A 22413-nucleotide genomic window follows, 5' to 3' on the forward strand; every position below is an offset into this window, starting at 1 on the left:
AGCAGGCATAGACTGGATTCAAAGTATTGAAGTGCTCAGAGAGTGAAAAAGAACTGAGGCTGAGCACCAGGGAAAGACTCCCATAGAATCACTGAACTAGATGCAGGAGCCATCTGACAACTCTGTAAACTACTAGCTAATTCCTTATCATATTAAAGGGGGAATCTGCACATAGCAAGCTGGAGAGGAGCAATTGCAAGCTAGCCTGGTGCTGAACAAGGAACAAGTTTTGGAGCAAATAGTAGTTGTGTGGCTCTGATTCTATAGCAGAGTGAAGACATGATTATGGCCTCCACCCCAGGGCAGAAACCCACAGGGTAATAATTAGAGCATTAGTCCCAGAATAAAGCACAGCCCACAATTGTTATTCTGAGCTTGTAGATTCTCCCAGGAACCACTACAAGCTGAATCCAGCAGCAAACTGCAGAAACTCCCAAATATAGATGAGTCTACAGAACCAAACATAAATCAAAAATTTTCAGAGCCCAGACCATAAGGGCAGTGAGCATACTTCATCAGAAACATTTTGGGAGTGCTGAAAACATATAGACCCCCAGCCTAAGCTCTGAAATCAGTAGAATGATATAAGAGAACAGAAGCTGAGACCAAATATCTCTTCCCTGGGTCCAGAAGTGCCCAGAGCTCAGCAGAGTTAAGAAGTAGGTTGGAAAAATGAGCAACCATAAAAAGAATCCCATCATAAAGAATTATTATGGTGACAGGGGAGCTTAAGACACAAACCCAAAAGACAATGATTTGGAAATATCTATAAATCAGGCCTCAAAGAAAAGTAGCTTAAACACAAATCCAAACAGAATTCTTGAAAGAGTTCAATTAAAGCAAAAAGAACTAAAAAAATGAAAATGGTAGAGGGAAAAATGCAAAATGAAATGAGAATTATGAAAGAAAAATTTGAAAGGAGAATTGATAGCTTGAAATGAGAAGTACAAAATCTTTCCCAAGAAAATATTCTGAAAATTAACCTTAACCCAATAGAAACTAATGATTATGAAATACCAAGAAATGACATATCAAGAAAAATTAAGAAATGAATAGAAAAAAGAAATGAAAAGAAAAAATAGAAAACGTGAGCTATTTCATAGCATAAATAAATAAATTGACATGGAAAACAAAGAAGGAGGAAAAAATTAAGAATCATTGTACTAGGGTAATGTACTAGGGTAATTTTAGAAATGTTAGGAAAACTCTCTGGAGAATATATGGGAATAGAAAGTAGTTTATCCATTTTTCAGCTGTACATGGCACCTTTACAAAAATCAACCACTTATTAGGGCATAAAGACCTCAACAAATATAGAAAAGCAGAAATATTAACTGCATCTTTTACCAACCATAATGCAATTAAAGTTATATTCGATAAAGTGTCTTGGGAACAAATAATAAAAGCTAATTAGAAAACAACTTAATCCTAAAGAAAGGGGCAGGTCAAAGAATAAATTACAAAAATAATAATTTCAATAGAATTATGATAAGGCAACACACCGAAATTATTGAGATGTAGTAAAATTTATATCTCAAAATGCTTTCATTAATAAAAAAGAGTGCACATCAATGTATTGAGCATCCCACTAAAAATAATTAGAAAATCAACAAATTAAACTCCTCAAATTGAACACCAAAATAGAAATCTTGAAAAATCAAAGGAGAGATTGACAAAATTGAAAGTGAAAATAAACATTAAATTTATAAATAGAGCAAGAACCTGTTTTTTAAAGGGAAAAAAACCAACAAAATAGATAAACCATTAGTTAACTTAAAAAAAAACCAGACATCTGTCTTAGAATCCATACAAGTATCAATTTCAAGGCAGAAAAGCAACAAGGGCTATGCAATTGGGGTTCAGTAACTTTCCCAGGGCCCTACAGCGAGGAAGTATTTTTTGATCTCAGGTCCTCCTATCTCCAGGTCTGACTCTATCCATTGAGCCACCTACATTAGTTAACTTGACATAAAAGAGAAAAGAAAGAAGAAAATGAAATGACCAGTATCAAAAATGAAAAAGATGAATTCACAACTAATGAAAAAGAAATAAAATAAATTATTAGATGTTAATTCATCCAACTGTATGCTAATAAAACTGACTTTAAATTAAATGAAGATGTTGCAAAAATGTGAATTGCCCAGGTTAACAAAACAGAAAATAGAACCCTATCTTAGAAAAGAAATTAAACAAGCCATAAATGAAAAAAAGAAAATCTCTAGTGCTAGGATTTACAAACAAATGCTATCAAACATTTAAACAATTCCAATACTGTATAAACTGTTGGGGGTTTTTTAAATAGGAAAAGGCAGAGTCCTACCAAATTCGTCCTATAACACAAATATGATCTTGATACTGAAACGAGGGAGTCAAAACAGAAAAAGGAAACCTTAGACCAATATCTCTAATAAATATCAATACCATCGTTTTAATTAAAATATTAACAGAAAAATTATAGCCACATCACAAAGTTTTAAGCTATGACTGGTTAGTTTTGCACTAGGAATGCAGGGCTACTTCAGTGTTAGGAAAACCATTGACTATACTAATTACAAAAAAGTTAAAACCATATGATTCCATCAATAGATGTAGAAAAAGATTTTGATAAGATACTGTATCCATTCCTGTTAAAAATACTAGAAGCATAGGAATAAATTGAGCTTTCCTTTGATAAATAAAATCTATCAAAAGCAAGAGCTAGTATTATCTATAACTAATAAATTAAAGACCTTTCTAGTAAGACCAGGAGTAAAGGAAGGAAGTCCTTTATCACCATTACTATTGAATATAAAGCTGGGAATGCTAGTTATATTTTGTTGTTATTATTCAGTTGTTTCAGTTGTGTCCAACTATTTGAGAGAGCATTTGGGATTTTCTTGGGAAAGATACAGGAATGATTTGCCATTTCCTTCTTCAGCTCATTTTACAAATGAGGAAAATGAGACAAATGGGGTTAAGGGTCTTGCCTAGGTTGATACAGCTAGTAAGTGTCTAAGATTGGATTTGAACTTAGATCTTCCTGATTCCAGGCCTTGCACTATCCACCTTACCACCTAGCTGCCTAAGCTCTCATTAGACACATGAAAAAATGGTCCTAAATAATTAATAATTAGAGAAATGCAAACTAAAACAACTTGGAGGTAGCATTATACTGGTTAAGTTGACAGAAAAGGAAAATTGCAACTGCTCAGTGGCCATATGGAAAAAATGAGAAGGGTCAAGAGAACAATTTATGCTATTACCATAATAATGTGAAGGAAAATAACAATAAAAGACACCAGAACATTGATTTAATAGGGCTAACAGTGAAGCATGTCCCAACTGTTTGGCAGAGAAGTGGTATAAAGCAACATTGTCAGATATGGTCAGTGTTGATTTGTTTTGCTTAAGTGTATCTCTCAAAAGGGAGAATTCTACTGAGGTAAGCCTTTGGGAAGTGAGTGATTTTTTAAAAAGAACATTAATTTAAAAAATCTTTTAAAAAATTAGTGAATTGGGAGACTTGTAGGTTGTTCCCAAGAAAGTTAAAACTGAAGTTCCTTTCCATGTTTTGGTAGGATAAAGAGAGGTGGGGTGGACAAATATACAATTAACAACAAAAGATTAATAAGCTACAATGTTAGACTTCTATAAAGACCTTGCTATTTTCTTTTCTGGGCCCCTTATTTTGAAAGATATATTCCAAGGGGATATTCCAAAAGATGCTAGGCTAAATACAGAAGTTGGAACTATTTAGCCTGGAGAAAGGACAGTTTTCTTGTGAAAGAGTAATTAGATTCATTCTAGTTTTAGGGAAAGAATTTGGATTTTTGAGAAGAAGAAAAAATAAAAGAATTTTATTTTATTTATAGGTTTTGGCAGAATGGGTGTCCTGTTCTTAAAGAGTTTACATTCTAATGTATCCATATAGATAGAGACATAGAGACAACATGTATCCATATAGATATATACAAGATATGTACTGAGTAATTAGTTTCACATTATTATGTCTTTTCATTTGTATGGTTGTAGTCATGTATATTATTTTCCTGGCTCCACTTGCTTATTTTTAGCATCAGTTCATGTAAGTCTTCCAAGATTTCTCTGAATTTTTAATTTTTGTTTTTTTATTATGGAATAGTATAATTTCATTACATTCTTATTTCAATTTTTTTTAGCTATTCTCCAAACAGTAGGTATGTACTTTATTTATAATTTCATGATACTACAAAATAGTGCTAGAGTTACTATTTTAGTATTCTTTTGGTATACCTTCTGTCCTTAACCTCCTTATATATAACCAGGAGTAAGATATTGATCTTTTGTAGATCAAGGGATCATAATTTAGGATACAGGTGTCAAACTTACTGCATTGGCTATAAACACTAAAATTCCCAAGAACATCTTGAACCAGATTAAAAATGTAATTGGGAAAACAATAAATAAATGAATAAATAAATTAGAGATTCAATATGTAGATAAATATAAGTAAATAATAATATATAAATAGAATAAATAAAATACAACATAAGTAATATTAATTTGTGGATTTTTAAGTCAATATGCAGCAGCTGAAATCTATTTATATTTGAGTTTAATACTCCTGAGATTCTAGAGCTGAAAGAAAACTTAGAAGTCATTCTGCAACCAACACAAAGTCATACAAATAGGAAGGAGCAGAAACAGGGTTCAGACTTACATCTTGTAATTCTAAAATTAGCACTCTTTCTACTATCACTTTCTTTTTTAAATCTTTTCTTGTTTTTGTTTGAAAAGCTGAGTTGTTATGGGTTTCTTTTATTACCTAATTTTTAACTGAATTATTGTTTCTTTTGAATTAATTTTGTTGTTAAATTTATGGCATTCTGTAAGTAAATCATATCCTGTATATAATTTATAAATATATATGTATATATATATATATATACACATATAATTTTGCTTTCTCTTTGCCTGTATTTCTTTCCTCGATTTCCTTTTCTTTCTGTTATAGTTAGTATTTTTAGAACTATAGTATGGCAAATAAATGAAAAAGCTTATAGTGTCTCTTGTAAATATAAGAAACTGGCTATACTTGTTACCTCTACACCTAATGCTTTATTTCTGGCTTCTACTTCCATCATTAAACTGAAACTGTCCACTCCAGTTACTAGCAATCTTTTAATTGGCAAATCTAATGAACTCTTCTTATTCTTTGCTCTTGTTTATAAACTCTTTACAGCATTTGACACTATTAACGACCCTCTCCTGGATTCTCTGCTCTCTTTCAGTTTTTGAGGCACTGTTCTCCCTTGATGCTACCCATAACTGCCTAACCATTCAGTTTCCCTTGTTAGACCATTATCCATGGACTTCCCTCTAGCTCTGAGTATCTTGCCAAAGCTCTGTCCAAGTCCATTGTAGGGATCCCCATCAAGCAAATGAAGTTCATCAAAAACCACTTAGATTTTTATTAGAATCATTTAAACTAAGAAAAAGCTTGGTTTTCCTGGTAACAATATCTCAGAACAGAAATAGAAATTAAAATATCCCCATTTATCCTGAGTCTTCATAAAAACCCTTCAAAAATTCCTCATAAGCCACAATGTTTGACTAAATGCTGGACCAAAGTCTCTATTTTCTTCAGTAATAAATTCAGTCTTATTGTGTGAACAGAAATAGGCATAATAACCAAAAGATGAAAATGATTTGGTAGTTTTATTCTTTCACTCAACATGAGTGGACTTACTCATAGTGTACTCAGAGTGGTATCTACCTTTTCTAAGAAGGGCTTACATTTTTCTCCATTTCTTAGTGCATATAGATTTTTATTATTTACCACATTTGATCAACTGTTGTTGCTAAAAAGAAGATAGTTGGCTTTTAAAAATGTTTTATTTTCCAATATAACCCTTCCCCCTTCTCCACTCTTGAGAATCAGACATCTTTCATAACAAAGAATAAAAAAGGGGGTGGAACAGTTCAGCAAAATGAACAAACACATCAATTAAGTCCATCATTATATATTTTCTTTTATCTCCATAGTTGTCTCCCACCTCTACAAAGAAGGAAAGCATAGACTCATAACTCCAGTACCAAACATATTTGTTAAAGTTGTACAGAATTGTTTCTGTTTTTATTTTTGTTCTTTCCATTTATGTATAGTCATTATGTACTGTGGCCCAAGAGAAAATTCTTAACCAAAGAAAGGATAGAGCTAATTATGAAGGAGAAAAAAAGTTTTAATTATGTAACATCTTTTCCTATTTTTAAAATTTCCATATTATTCATTTTTGTAAGTAATCTTATAAAATTAGAACCTCAAAACCTAAACCTCAAAATATGTAACATTAGAAACATTTTCACAAAGCAAAATAAGTGCAGATGGGATAAAAAAAAAAGTAACTGCTTGAGATTTGGGGAGAATGGAAATCTTTTTATTAAATATTTCTCATAGTCTAACATCTAAGATGTATCAGTCATTGATAAACTTACTTGTCCAAGAGCCATCCACCAGTAGAGAAATGGTCAAAGGATGTAAGAAAATGGGTTTTAGAATAAGAGGGAAATTATTAACTACATAGAAGATTGCTCCAAATGATTGTAAAAAAAATGTCCAAAATGTCAGGTAAAATAACTCTTTCAGTTTCATCTTTCACATACATCAGATTGGCAAAGATGATAAAAGATGGAATTATAGACCTGGGAATATATAGGGAGGGAATATAGGCAGGCTAATAAATTTGTAGAAGGCCTATAAGAGAAATAGAGTCTATAATAGATATTTTATCTGAACCCCATCAAAAGATCAATGTAGCCCTGTGCTTTGACCTTTTCTGCTGTAAGTCAGAGTCAGACAGGATAAGATAAAAATCTGAGACTCCTCTTTTGACTCCTTTTCTGATCCACACCTTTTCTTATTGAAAAACTTTATGGTCTTATTGGAAAACTAAGTTCTTCGCAAACCAACAGTGAAGAGGTTAACAATTTCTTTCTTGGTCAGAAATGCAGCTGCTTGGGCTCAAAACTGATTCTAGACAGTTAAGGTCAAAAACCTCAATCCAGCAGGGGCTTTCACCTGAGAAAAGTATTCCCAGAATTAGCTTACTGATAATAAGGTAGCTAAAATTCAGCCTTGTGCTTATCTTTACCTTGAAGCCTCTGAAGCTTCTTTGTATTGTCTAAGTTGTAATTGCTATGCAGCTGTAAAACTTTCTCTGTGCCTTTGGGTGAAAGAGGGTTTGAATTTCATATATATTAAACATGTGACTCCATGGTACTTTGGAGTAACTTTGAGCTACCATTAGCTATTGCTTCCAATCTGTTTCATTATTTATCATCTGAAGCCACCCTAGGCCACTCAAAAACCCCTGGCATATAGAGCTGGACCTCTATATAAATTTTTAGTGAAACAATAAATTGGTCCAACCATTCATTTCTTTGACCAAGCCATCTTACACTTGAACATATACTTCAAGAAGATCAAAGACAAACCCCTCTCCTCAAATCTTACAGATAGTAAAATATTAATGCCAACATTTTTTGTGGATGCAAAAAGCTGGAAACAAATTATACTCTATCCAGTAGAGAATAGCTGAACAAATTGTGGTGTATAAATATAATGTAGTAGTATTGCATAATAAAAATTATGCATATGAAAAATTCATATAAATGTGGGAAAGATATCTGTTAACTGATATAGAGCAAAGAAAATAGAAGCAAGAAAACAATATATACAGTGACTATAATAATGTAAATGAAAAGTACTCTCACAGAATTTATTTATTTTTATTTCTTTATTTTTTTGTAGAAGCATATTTTATTATCTCTTTGAGTTACAAACCTGTAGTGATATTGCTAGATCAAAGGACATACATTCTTTTTTTTTATTTAAAAAAATTTTTTAAGTTTATTTATTTAATTAATTGATTTAGAATATTTTTCCATAGTTACATGAATCATGTTCTTTCCCTCCCCTTCTTTCACCCCCCTCCCATAGTCAACAAACAATTCCACTGGGTTTTACATGTGTCATTGATCAAGACCTATTTCCATATTATTAGTATTTGCATTAGAGTGATCACTTAAGAGTCTACATCTCCAATCATATCCCCAACAACCCATGTGATCAAGCAGTTGTTTTTCTTCTGTGTTTCTTAGAGGAGGCCTTGTGGCTAGAAGCCTTCTTCAATTAACCTCTGTGCCCCCTCTGCTGGGACCTCTGAAGCTTCCCTGGTTCGGGCCTACGGTCCAGGCCAGAGTTTCTCTCTCTCATTTTCCCTACCTTCAACCTTCCTAATTATAAATAAACCACCATAAAAGTCATCCTGACTTGGGTCTTTATTTTGAAATCGAGTAATTGATCCCTGGTGACCAAACTTCAAATATCTGGTCCAACCAAAATCTTCCCATTTTCTCCTTTTACACAATGCCTAGCACACAATAGACAATTAATAAATGTTTTTTGATAGATTGATACAGAAACAAAAGAACACAGAATCCTAGTGTTTGATAATCTCAAAGACACCAGTTAACTGGAGGCAGGATTGACAATTTCACAAAAACTGCTGAGAAAGCTGGTTAGCAATTTGGCAGAAATTAGGTTTTCACCAACACCTCACACCATATGCCAAGATAATCTAAAGGAAGAAATTACCTTTTATATCTATGGTTAGGGGAAAGTTCAGGAGTAAATAATCAATAAAAGGATCACACAAGATAAAAATGGAAAATCTTGATTATATAGGGGTTTTTTTGCATAAATAAATATAGCATTAAAAATTAGAAGGAAAACAGGTAACTTGTGAAAAATCTTTGTAAGTTAAGTTTCTGGGCAGCTAGGTAGCTCAGTGGATTGAGAGTCAGGCCTAGAGACAAGAGGTTCTAAGTTCAAATCTGGCCTCAGACACTTCCCAGCTGTGTGACCCTGGGCAAGTCAGTTGACCCTCATTGCCCACCCTTACCACTCTTCTACCTAGGAGCCAATACACAGAAGTTAAGGGTTTAAAAAAATAAAAAAAAAAATAGAAAAAAAAGTTAAGTTTCGCTGATAAAGGTCTCATATCTAAGATATAAGAAAGTTATACAAATTTATAAGAACAAGAGCTTTCCCCCAATAAATAGTCAAAGGCACTTTTCAAAGGAAAGGGAAAAAATATCAATGGTTCCATGAAAAAATATTTTAAACCACTAATAATTCGAGGAATGCAAAATAAAGCTACTTTATGGTTCTTTCTCATTTCATCTGTCAGACTGGCAATGGCAGAGTAGGAAAAGGACAAATGTTAGGGGGGATGTAGGAAAACAAGTACGTCGATGCACTGTTGGAGTTGTATGTTGGCCCAACCATTCTGGAAGACAATTTGGAATCATAACCAAAAAGTGATGAAATTTAGCCATATATCCTCTGCTCCAGCTATACTATTACTAGGGCTGTACTCTAAAGAAATCAAAGAAAGTGGAAAAAGGCCTTTATGTATAAAAATATTTACAGCAGCTCTTTCTTTAGTAGCCCCAAATTTAAAACTAAGAGAAATTGTCCTATTTGAAAAAGTCTAAACAAACTATGGTATATAAATGTCATGGAATATTGTTATCCCATAAAAAATGATAAAATAGCTTCAGAAAAACTGAGATTGAGGACTTCTGTGAAATGATGTAGAGCAAAGTAAGGAGAACTATTTATACAATGATAACATTACAGAGAAAAACAACTTTGAAAGATTTTTTGAACTTTGATTAATGTAATCCAAAACCATAAAGATGTAAAATGCTATTCTCCTCTCAGAATGAGATATATATATATATTTTTGAATATGACTAATGTAGGAATTTTTGCTCAACTATGCTGCTATATATTGACAGCTTTTATTTAATTCACATGAAGAGAATATTTTAAAAATAAGAAAATATATTTATGATATAACATGTTGTATTTCTTTCTATGTAACTTATTGCTATGTAGTGCTGTCACTCTTAGTGAATCACATTGCCAAAAAGGAATGGTGGTGAAATATCCTGTGTTCTCTTGATAATTTTTTTTAAAAGGTATTTCAGTCCACTGCTTTAATGGAGTGTGGCTACTATTGATGTTATTGTTATTGGAAAGGAATAGGAAATATTTATTGAAAAAATGTATTACATACATAGGATTTAAGGTGGACACCATTTGTATTTCTTAATCCTTGTATTGATAAAACACGTGTTGTATAATAAAATAAAAACAAAATAGTCTGCCATAACCATGTACATGAAATATATGAGATAATTTCCTATTATATTATATCCTATATGCCACAAGGAGGTTAAAGACAGATGAAATAGTCCCATACATAAAATATTTATGACAGTTTTGGTAGTATCAAGGAGCTGAAGAAAAAAAGGAGGTAGCATCTATTAAATGGTAATGGTTGAACAAATTGTAATATGAATGTACTAAAATACTATTACATGTTGCAAAATAAGAAATAAGAATTCAGAGAAATTTAGGAAGACACATATAAACTAATATAGAATAAAATAAGCTGCAAATTTTACATGAGAACCATAATAATGTAAAGGAAAGCAATACTGAAAGATTTTTAAAGTCTATTCAATGTAATAACTAATCATGATTTCAGAGGATCTCTAGGTCATTCTTCTTCCTTCCTCAATGAGTTCAGTGTGTGGCTTTCCTCCCCAATTCCTGTCTCTTACTAGGGGGTTTAATATATGTATATGCATATATACATACATGCATACATACATACATATAATATATGAGTGACCATGATAAAAAAATAATGAGAAATTGTTGAAGGAACTAAAATATTTGGCTTAAAAAAATTTAGCCTAACTATAATAGTTGCCTTCAATTATTTGAGAAGTTGATAAATAAAAGATCAATTTGTTTTAATTGTTTATACTTCCAAAGAATATAACTAGGAATAATGGCTAGATACTCTAGGGAAGGATATTGCAGGTCAATAAAAAAAGAAATTTATAATATTTAAAGAATCACAAAAATGGATTGAGCTGCCTCATGAAACAGTGACCTCACTGAAAGTTCAAGCACAGGTAAGATGAAGATACCTGAGAAGAAGGAAATGTTAGAGATAGGAGACAGGATTTCTTAACTTAGAGTCCATAAACTTGATTTTTAAAAATATTTTGAAAACTGCATTTCAATATAACATCTTTCTTTATAATCCTATGTAATTTATTTTGTGCTTTTAAAAGCATTATTCTGAAAAGAGTTCATAGGCTTCACTAGAATGCCAAAAGTATCCATGACACACACAAAACAGGTTCCCTGTTGTAGTAAGTATTCTTCTAATGACTAGAAGGGTTACACTAGATGGTCTCCAAGGTCCTTTCTAATTTTATAGTTTTATAATTCTTTTATGATATATTCCTTTGCTTTCCTATAGACCTCTTTTCTTCTCATTTATTGTCTGTATCATGCAATTAAGCACTTTAATAAGTAATGTCATGTTCTCATTTATGTCACATGTATGTTTTTCTCCCAGTCAAAACAATATGCCCTTTAAGAACAATATCTCAACCGTATTTTGTACCTCATATGGTCAGAAGAGGTACTAGACACAGTAGGAAATGAAATAATTTACTTAAGTTAGAATAGTCAGATTATGGATTATTGTCAAAATTTAATAATCTTGTCTCCTGCTTTTGAAGTTTCCAAGGCTATCTCATTAGGTTTCCCTAAATTAAACACGGATGTGTGTCATTTCAGAAATCACTGACATTCAAGGATGTGGCTGTGGATTTCACCCAGGAGGAATGGAAGCAACTGAACTCTGATCAGCGAAACCTGTATAGGGATGTAATGCTGGAGAACTATAGGAATCTGGTCTCTTTAGGTAAGGGAAGCTTTCCTGTGTAACTAAATATCAACATTCCCATTAAATACCATTTTTCCTCAGTTCCCCAAAGTTGTTGTACCTCTGAGATCAGTGTCAGAACCTAGAGTTCCTTGATCATATATTCCTAACCCCTTCGCAGCATAGAAACAGTATATATTTTGCTTCCTCTTCAAGGAAAAGGTCTATACTTTGTACAGTAAGAAGTAAATACTATTGGTGTTCTAATTTTAATGTGGTACATTTTTTTATATTTCATAGGTCTTGAAGAAGAAAGGTTTGGAACTTTTCTGAAAATTACTTTTTTCTAACAAAAACATTCGAATCTTTTTCCTTTACATATGGACAGGGTATCAGTTTTCCAAACCAGATGTGATCTCCCAGTTGGAGCAAGGAGAAGAGCCTTGGATAGTAGAAAGAGAAGTTTCAGCACATAGTTTCCTAGGTGGGTAAGAAAACTAAGTAGATGGAGTGTCTAAATATAATAATTATGATGATTGAAATAAATTTTAGGTAAATTTTAGATTTTTATAATTTTTCAATTGAATGATAACTTAGAGGTTGTCTTTACAAGAGCCCTGGAAAACCAAGATCAAAAAGAAAGTCTGTCATGAGGCAGGAAACATGTTGGGGGCAATAAAGATTCTAAGAGATTTGCATATAAGTCTCCTAGTTCTTTGATATGTAATTTTAGTTCAGACTCAGGTCTGTAGGGAGATGTGATTATATAATTTCTTTAAAAGATAGTTGTCCAGCCTTTACTGTCATTTTCAGGGATAAGGAACTCTTTACTTTGCAAAGTAACCGGTTTATTTTAAGGCAGTTACAATGATTAGATTCTTAATATTGACATGAAATTTAACTTCTGGCTGCTGCTTCTTATTTACTCATCTTCATTCTGCCCTTTGGAATAAAGAAGAATGGGTCTTCTATCCATTCAGCTCTCCATCTCATAGTGATAATTCCCGATGCAGACCTCCAGCTCATTTACCTCACAAGTGTTATCAGTCTCAGATTTTCACTTGCCTATCAGACATCTCTTTCCTGGATTTCCAACAGTCACCTCACTGAAATAATTTCCTTCCTGGCCTTAGACCTGTGATGGCAAACCTATGACACACGTGTCAGCACTGACACACGTAGCCTTTTTGATGACACATGCTCATATACAGGGAAGTATGGGGCCGCATGCCGAGGATAAAACATTTGCTGTAGTGTAGTTTAGAGACACTGTGCACTATAGATGACAATTCTACCTATGTTCATTTACCTATTTTGGTTTATTAAATACAGTTATATATTACAATTATACATTTTTGTCATTTAAACTATTACTATCACAAAATTATGTTTTTTTTTTTTCTCAAAGCGACACACCACCCAAGTTATGCTCGGTTTTTTGGTGAATTTTGACACACCAAGCTCAAAAGGTTGCCCATCACTGCTTTAGACCAACATACATAAACTTTTACATTTTCTCAGTGTCCCTTTGCTACCTCTAAATTAATATATTCAAAATTGAGTTCATTGTACTTTTTCCTAAATCTACTATTTCTAATATCTTAATTTTTTTTTTGTATTATACAACCATCTATCTACTCAGCCATATCTGAATCTTTAGGATTACCTTTGACTTCTTTTCTTCCTCACATTTCATATCAAATTAGTTACTAGGTGTTGTTTATTTCTTTGATCTCTGAAATATATCTCATTTCCACTTCCTCTATTTCCACTACTACCACTCTAATATCCACCTAGTATAATGACCTCCTAAAAGGTCTTCTTGTTTTCACCCTTTATCTTTTTTTTTTAGATTTAATATTTTATTTTTTTAGAAACATTTTCTATGGTTACATGATTCTTGTTTTTACTTTCCCCTTCACTTCCTTCACCACCACCCCATATCCAATGTGCATTTCCACTGGTTTTAACATGTGTGATCAATCAAGAATTATTTACATATTATTGATAGTTACATTAGTGGGGTCGTTTAGTGTCTGTATACCCAACCATGTCCACATCAACCCATGTGTTCAAGCGGTTGTTTTTCTTCTGTGTTTCCACTCCTGCAGTTCTTCCTCTGAATGTGGGTAGTGTTCTTTTCCATAAATCCCTCAGAGGTGTCCTGGGTCATTGCATTGCTGCTAGTACAGAAGTCCATTACATTCTATTTTACCACAGTGTATCAGTCTCTGTGTACAATGTTCTTCTGGCTCTGCTCCTTTCACTCTACATCAATTCCTGGAGGTCTTACCCTTTATCTTTTTTATGGTTCCCAGGATAATCATTTCTTACCTAAAAATTTATTCAATTTTTTTGCCTAAATAATTTTCAATATCATGTTTCCTTCTTACCACCCACCCCAGCTCCCTTCCGGGTATCAGACCCACCACAATCTGATACCACAGTTATCAGTTATAATACCATCCATGCAGTTTAGTATTAATAAAAGATGGCCATAGTGCTATCCATGCATTTTAGATGAAGGAAATGGCAAATAACTCCTGTATCTTTACCAAGAAAATTTCAAATGGAGTCATGAAGAGTTGGACAAAACTGAAACAACTGAATACATGTGGAGTTTAGTACTTCTTACAAATTATCCCATTCTTTTTACTTCAACTATACCACATTACCTCTTACCTCCATGCTTTAGTCAGGCTATTCCCTATGCCTGAAACATCCATCCTTCTGGTTATTTGAATTTCCATCTGTTCTTTAAATACTAATTCAAATTCTATAAGGACCCCTTAGGTCATGATATAGGTTTTTCAGTCTTATTCCTCCTTTCTCACCAGACTGTAAGCTCCATAAAAATAGTGACCATGATTTTAATAACCCTTCTTTCCCACAATGCTTTATATAAACGTGGTACTTGAAAGTTTTTTGTTGGATTAATGATTGATCTTATAGTCTAGAAACTATGGAGTCATACTGAATATTTCTCCATAACATGTGTCCTATTTGTTACTAAGCTTATCTCTTATCTTTCCCTTCCCATTGCCCCTATTGTAAGTCTGGCCCTCTTCACTCCATAGTAGATTGTGGCATCATCATAACTGGTCTCCCTAATCACAAGTTTTCTTCTTTTCCAATGCAATTTACATGTTGCTTTCAGTCTAATCTACTTGTAATACTTTTGGATCCACATAATTAAGTTATCCATTTTTTATGTAGCAAAATAAAATCTTTAAAAAATGGAATAGAGATATTCTATCTCTGTGTTCAAAAGAGATTAGAGTATTTTAGACCCTAAAGGTCAGGTCCAAATTATTCTAACTATTTCAGAAACTCCTCAGTTTTTAACAATTGAGGAAATAGTGACATTCCAATAGGCAGAGAATGATTTGTTGGAAAAGCTTCATTCTATCCATAGCCCTCTTAAAAAAACTCCCTATTACTTGTTACATCACAACTCTTTTTTCCTTCCACTTTTTAAGAGAAGCCATTCCTCTTTGTAATTTTAATAACTCTCAACTAATATTACACTTTCTTTGCTAATTCTAGGTTGTAATGAACTTTCTCTTCTCTGAAGTCCTAGACCTCTTAAAATCAGTATAAAGTCTCATTCTTTTTCTTGTCTCAATTGTATTTCTGTAGTCACTCTCTTAATAATCTAATCATTTCCTGTGGTTTCAGTTATCACCTCTACACAATTAATTCTGAAATCTGTTTCTTCAGACCTGACTTCTCCATTAATCAGTAGAGCTGCATTTACTGAATACTTCAACTGAGAAATCCGACTATCATGTCAAATCCTTGTCACTAACTTATATCCAAAGTAATACGTCTTGCTTGTTTCTGTTGATATAACCACCATTCTTCCAGTCATCTAGTTTAAGTGCCAGGCCTGGAGTCAAGAAGACTCATCCTCATGAGTTCAAATTGGCCTCTGACACTTAGTAGCTATGTGACCTTAGACAAGTCTCTTAACCCTATTTGCCTTAGTGTCTTCCTTTGTAAAATGAGCTGCAAAAGGAATTGGCAAACCATTCCAGTATCTTTGCCAAGAAAATCCTGATTGGGGTCATGAAGAGTCAGACATGACTGAAAAACAACTGAACAGATAAAGCCTATAAAAAGGAACTATCAATATGTGCCCAAGGAGTCAGTGAAACCTTTTTTTTTTAAACTGGATATTTGTTTCCTGAAGTCTTTTATTTTCTGTTTTTTGGCATTTTCTGGATTTAAATAGAAAAGAAGTAGATATATATTCTAGGTAAAGAGAACAGGATGAATAAAAGCGTGGAGGAAGGAATTAGTATGGTATCAATCAACTGGCATCTTTTAAGCCACTACTATGTTTAGTTACTGTGTTTAAGTACTTGGAATACCTTCTTTAAGAAGCCTTTCCCAAGCCTCCCTAATCTCAATGTCTTCCCTCAAAGATTATCTCTAGTATATATCTTGCTTGCATATTGCCTCCTCCTTAGACTGAGAGCTCCTTAATAGACATTTTTTCCTTAATAAATGCTTAATAAATATTTGTTGTCTTAATATAGGCCAAAAAAACATTGAAGAAATCTCTGTTCCCAAGGAGTTTACTTTCTACTGGTAGAATAGCATCATCAATAGCAATAACATCTACTATGTGCCAGGCACTGTGCTGAGCACTTTACAAATATCTCATTTGATCACAAAACCATAGCAGGTAGGTACTCTTATAATCCCAATTTTACATTGGTAGAAACTGAGGCAAACAGAGGTTAAGTGACTTGCCCCAGGTCACATAGTAAGTGTCTGATGCTGGATTTTGAATAGTCTTTCTGACTCCAGGCCCAACATTCTAACTACTGTGCCACATATCTACCTAGTATGTAAATACACAAAAAAAATACAGAGTAAATATTCTATGTGTAGAATAAATACAAAATAAATGCGAAGTAATTAGGAAGGGAGTGCATTAGTAACTGGGGAAGATCAAATAAGGCTTTGTACTTGAGTCGAAAGTAAAAGATTCTATTAAGCAGATGTAAAAAGGGATTGTCCCAGGCATGGAGACTGGCCAATACAAAGACAGTGCTGTGTGTGAGTATCAGAGAGGAGGCCAGTTTGACTAGACTTTGGAGTCTGGGAAAGGGAATAATTTATAACAAGGCTAGAAAGATAAGATGGAACCCAGTGGCAAAAGCAAAACAGAGCAGTTGATATTTTATCCTAAAGGCAATAAAGACCCAGTGGATTTCATTAAGTAGGGAAGAAACATGATCAGAAACCAATTTAAGGAAAAAAAACTCTTTAGCAGTTATATTGAGGATGTGTTAGAATGGGAAGAGATTTGAGGCAGGGAGAACAATTGGAGGCTATTATAATAGTCTAGGCCAGTGGTTCCCAAACTTTTTTGGCCTAGCGCCCCCTTTCCAGAAAAATATTACTTAGCGCCCCCTGGGAATTATGAAACTATTTATTGAACTCAGAATAGAATGTAATACAAAAAAAGTGTGGCCATCACTGCTTTCCTGGATCGCTGCAGCACCCACCAGGGGACAGTAGCGCCCACTTTGGGAATCACTGGTCTAGACTTTAGCATGTATGAGAGGCAATTAAGAGAGGGTCTGACCAATAATATTACTATCATCAATTATAATAATTGATTTTATATAATGCTTCATGGATCACAAGGTATGATATGTATATTATACTAGTTAACCCTCACAACAACCCTGTCAGGTAGATCCTACAGGGATTATTCTTCTCATTTTACAGATAAGAAAATTAAGGCCCGATGAAGGGAAGTGACTTGGCATTTTTACATAGCCTTTTTCATTCTACTCCTACCAATACCCTTAACTAAATCATGCCTCTTAGGAAGTAAGAGTAAATACATAATATGAAGCCAGTTTGTGAAGGACTTAGACTTCCAGACTAAAGATTGATCTTCATGTTAGAGGCCAATGATGGCAAAGAGACAAAGTACCAGGGCCCACCCCCACCCCCACCACACACCTCAGAACATGTGCTGTGCCCCTCCCCCCAAGTGTTGGGCCTGCCCCTCCCCCTTTTATACCATACAAGGGAGGGAGAAAGAGCTCCCATTGGGCTGCTGGACAGAGGGGCAGGTAAAGTAAGGAATGTCTTCACTGAGTGTAGAGAGGGGAAAGGGAATGGCCTGAGCACTCCACACCCCTCCAGTTCTACTGCCTGTTAGCCACCCCTCTTACCCTATATGTGCTCCCATTGGCTGCTGGGCAGAGGGGTGGGGGATGTAAAAAAAATCAGGCTTTGTGGAGAGGGGAGGGGAGCAGTTCTGCCCCAGGCTCTCTGCCTTTCTAGTAATTATACTCTGGGAGGTGGGGAGGGCAGCTGGGTGCTTACAGAGAGCATTCTGCATGCCATCTTTGGCACCCATGCCATAGGTTCACCATCACTGTTATAGGTAGTAGGGGAGCATTTTAGGATTTTCATTAAGAGAGTTATATCAGCATATGGGAGCATTGGTGGCAAGAGTTCATAGTGGTGAGATTGCCTAGGACAAGGAGGGAATTAAGTAGATCTGCAACTCTAGGAAGCCAAGCTTTTTACCTCCATGTTAGCTAAAAGTTCAAGATTCAGAAAGTCCAGGTAGCATAAAGGAAGGCTACACTCAGTGGACAAAAGTGCATTTTTCTATTTCAAGAGAATAAAAAAAATACCAGTACTCAAATGGTAGAGATAAGTAGTAGTGATACTGATCAAAAAAAGCCATTGGTTTTCCTTCTATAGCCCTTTTAGTTCTTGCTTGATTATAAATAATACTGATCCCAAAGGCATATGCATGGAGAAAATGTAACTGAATGGAAATAGAATAATTGTGACTGCAAAAAGCCCTAAGTATGGTTAAAGGATCCTTAGGACTCTTCTTATAGACATGAAATTATCTTTCATGAAGGATTTCTTTGTTATCAGATATAAAAATGGTTGGAAAGGATAAGACCTAAAGTAAAAATTAGGATTCTATTACAATAACCAGAATATAGGTGAATGAAGTCCTAGACTTGGGTTCCACCTTCTTCCCACAATCCTGATACTTACTCTTAGCCACAGCCTTTTTCTTTTAGTCTAGTCCAACAGTTAGCTTTCTTACCTTCTGCTGTCATCAATAGATCAGAATTGTTGTATTGTCTGTGCTCACTTTACTTATTGGATCAACTTTTCTCCAACCACTTGTGCTCACATTTCACTAACCCTTGATACATTTCCTCTTTTGTCTCTAAATATCAAATTTGAATTTAATATTTAGAAGTTTCCAAAGCCACCTGCAGTTTATTATTATTATCACTTTTACTCTTCTCACTTTAGTGGTTTCTTTGATCCCAGAACAGGCAACAGGGCACAGTTGCATTTTTCTTTCTTTTTTTTTTTCAGATTGGGAGACCAGAAGTAAAACCAAGGAGTCAACTCTAAAGCAAGTCATTCCTGAAGCAGAATCATCCCAAAAAGTGACATTGGAAAAATTCACAAGGGTTGGTATATGGTACTCTGATCTAGGAGAAACCGGGACATTTGATTCCCAATTTAGAACACAGAAGAATATCAAGGAGGCAGAGCTGAGACAAATTACAGTTTCCCAAGCAAAAATAATCCCTAGGAATACAAACCACAAATGTGATGAATTTAGTCTGGATGCAGAAAAGATTACTCCTTCAAAAGGAATTGCTCATAAATGTGATATATATAGGAAAACCTTCTACTGTAATTCGCAATTAATTGATCAAAAAATCTGTATAGAGAGAAAGCTTTTTGAGTGTACTGAATGTGGGAAAGCTTTCATTAAGAATACAATCCTTAAGAACCACCAGAGAATCCATACTGGTGAGAAACCCTATAAATGTAATGAATGTGGAAAAGCCTTCAGACTTCGAGGAAACCTTACTCGACATAATAGAGTTCATACTGGAGAGAAGCCCTATGAATGTAATGAATGTGGGAAAACTTTCAGACTGCGTGGAAACCTTAATCAACATAAAAGAATTCATACTGGGGAGAAGCCCTATGAATGTAATGAATGTGGGAAAGCCTTCAGATTATATGCACATCTTACTCAACATAAAAGAATTCATACTGGAGAGAAACCTTATGAATGTAATGAATGTGGAAAAACGTTTAGACTGCAGGGACATCTTACTAAACATAAGAGCATTCATCCTGGAAAGAAACCCTATAAATGTAATGATTGTGATAAGACTTTCAGCAAGGGCTCACTCCTGGTGAGTCATCAGAGAGTCCATACTGGAGAGGAACCCCATAAATGTAATGAATGTGGGAAAGCCTTCAGTTCACGTGCAAGCCTTATTCAACATAAAAGAATTCATACTGGAGAGAAACCGTATGAATGTAATGAATGTGGAAAAGCCTTCAGCCAGAATGTATGCCTTACTCAGCATAAGACAGTCCATACAGGAGAAAAACCTTATGAATGTAATCAGTGTGGGAAAGCCTTCAGTCAGAGCAGACACTTAAATCGGCATCAAAGAATTCATACAGGAGAAAAACCATATAAATGTGATGATTGTGGGAAATCATTTAGTAATGGTGAGTTCCTTAGACAACATCAGAGAGTCCATACTGGAGAGAAACCTTATAGTTGTAATGAATGTGGGAAAGACTTTAGACTTCGTGTACACCTTACTAGACATAAAAGCATTCATACTGGAGAAAAACCCTACAAATGTAACGAATGTGAGAAAACCTTTCGTCTCAGTACACACCTAACTCAGCATAAGACCATTCATACTGGAGAGAAACCTTACAAATGTAATGAATGTGGGAAAACCTTCAGATTGAGTACAGACTGTACTCAACATCAGAGAATTCATACTGGAGAAAGACCCTATACATGTAACGAATGTGGGAAAGCCTTTTGGGATAGATCGTCCTTTACTAAACATCAGAAGATTCATACTGGGGAAAAGCCCTATGAATGTAAGGAATGCGGAAAAGCTTTCATTCAAAGTTCATCCTTTATTCAACATTGTATTACTCATACTGGAGAGAAACCCTATGAATGTAATACTTGTGGGAAAGCCTTCAGCCTTCATGCAAATCTTATTCGACATCAGAGAATTCATACAGGAGAGAAACCCTATAAGTGTGATCAATGTGGGAATGTCTTCAGGCACAGTTCAACCCTGATAAGACATCAAAGACTTCATAGTGTGGACTAATCTTGGGAATTTAGTGAGTGAAAGGAAAGCTGTTATTAGATGTTACTTCTTCAAGTACCCCATTGCTATCATGTTACTGTCACCAGCCATGATTTTGTTCAGTGTGTTTTCATAAGACATATGCTTCCTTTCCCTTGTATTCCATGTGGAAGGGGAATTAGCTTGTTCTGTTTGGCCCCTGAGAACAGGCAGGCATAGGAAAAGTGGGTTATAGAAACTGAATTTTGCTAATAATCTTTCTAATAATAAAGCAATCCCAAAGCACAATCAACTGCCTCAGCAGAGCTCAGGTTCCTGTTCACTAGAAATCTAGTGAAGTCTTTAATGGCCATTTGGTAGTGGGTAGATGATGATAGAGGTCATAATTCTTTGGATATGGATAAACCTAGATGGCCTACAAGGTCTCTTTTCAACTTTAGAATTCTGTGGTCTCTCCTTTTCCCACAAGAAAGCCATAAAACTGTAAGAGAGGCCTTGTACGGAGAAGGGCTTTTGGAATGTTACAGAGAGACTTGAAGGACAGGAATGACACTTGGAAGGAACAGGAAGGTTCTGGGAAAAAGAATTGGAGGAGGGGGGAGTTGAGTCCCTGGACACTGACCTGGATGAAGCTCATTCCCAGCCTCAGGATTCAAATCTCTGAATACCTGAGGTTTTCCCAACCTTTCCCTTGAACCTTAAAGACCTGTGATTGAACCTGTTTCTCCTGGACAACAACTAAGGAGGGCTATTTGAACTTTTACAGCAGCTTGAGGGGCTGTGCCTGGAAAGCACACTGAGCCAGCCTAAAGACAATTTGCTCTCTCTGTGCCAGCTATAGAAAAACATTGCAACCTATCATTTAGTTTAGGTTAGCAGTGTATATTTGGAATTGGGAAGATGCCATTTAAAAGTATGTTATATATTTCCTGTGGACATGTGAGAGACTTTGAAACTACATTTCCCATGATTCCTGATGGCAAACAGGAAGTATGATGATGTAAGAGAGGGGCTAAGTCTCCAGGTTAAGGAGGAAATCGCTCTCTTAGCTATGAGGCAAGGGAAGATAGGAGAGGTAAAAATGGCTGAGGCAATGTGAATTCTTACAGGCGCGTGGTCTAATGATTTTATCCCTATCAGCATGGCTTTAATTAAACTACTAATTTCTCTTATTATAACATTATGACACTATTGGCATAATAGTGTACATTTAAAACAATATATTCAACTTAATTTCAACTCCCCATAATTTCAATTAACTGCACCCCAAAGTTCAAATTTTGGTCATCATGGTATAGTGAAGACTTTTCAGGCATCATCATGGTGTCTTCACCAAACAAGTTCGTCATCTAGATTCTGGGGAGATGGCAAGATCCTTATCCTGAAATTATTCTCAAAAGAATTTAAACTTTATAGCAGATAGAAGAAAGAAAAAAAAATCAAGAATGTTTCTGGCTAGAGCCTTTGGCTTTGGC

At 34.6% G+C, this 22413-nt stretch overlaps 1 protein-coding gene across 1 annotated transcript in view; it reads left to right on the top strand.

Moving 5' to 3' along the window:
* The window catches only part of LOC123233687 (zinc finger protein 850-like), a 312250-nt gene extending 291040 nt beyond the window's left edge, over positions 1-21210 (top strand). Inside the window, exons 4-6 of the mRNA XM_044659746.1 lie at positions 246-249; positions 19571-20321; positions 20400-21210. Of these exons, the coding sequence (XP_044515681.1) occupies positions 246-249; positions 19571-20321; positions 20400-20959 (1315 nt within the window). The 3' untranslated portion in view covers positions 20960-21210. The remainder of the gene's footprint in view (positions 1-245; positions 250-19570; positions 20322-20399) is intronic.
* The last annotated feature ends 1203 nt before the right edge of the window (positions 21211-22413 follow it).

This window comes from Gracilinanus agilis, chromosome 2 (assembly GCF_016433145.1).
Source record: "Gracilinanus agilis isolate LMUSP501 chromosome 2, AgileGrace, whole genome shotgun sequence".
Classification (NCBI taxonomy): domain Eukaryota; kingdom Metazoa; phylum Chordata; class Mammalia; order Didelphimorphia; family Didelphidae; genus Gracilinanus; species Gracilinanus agilis.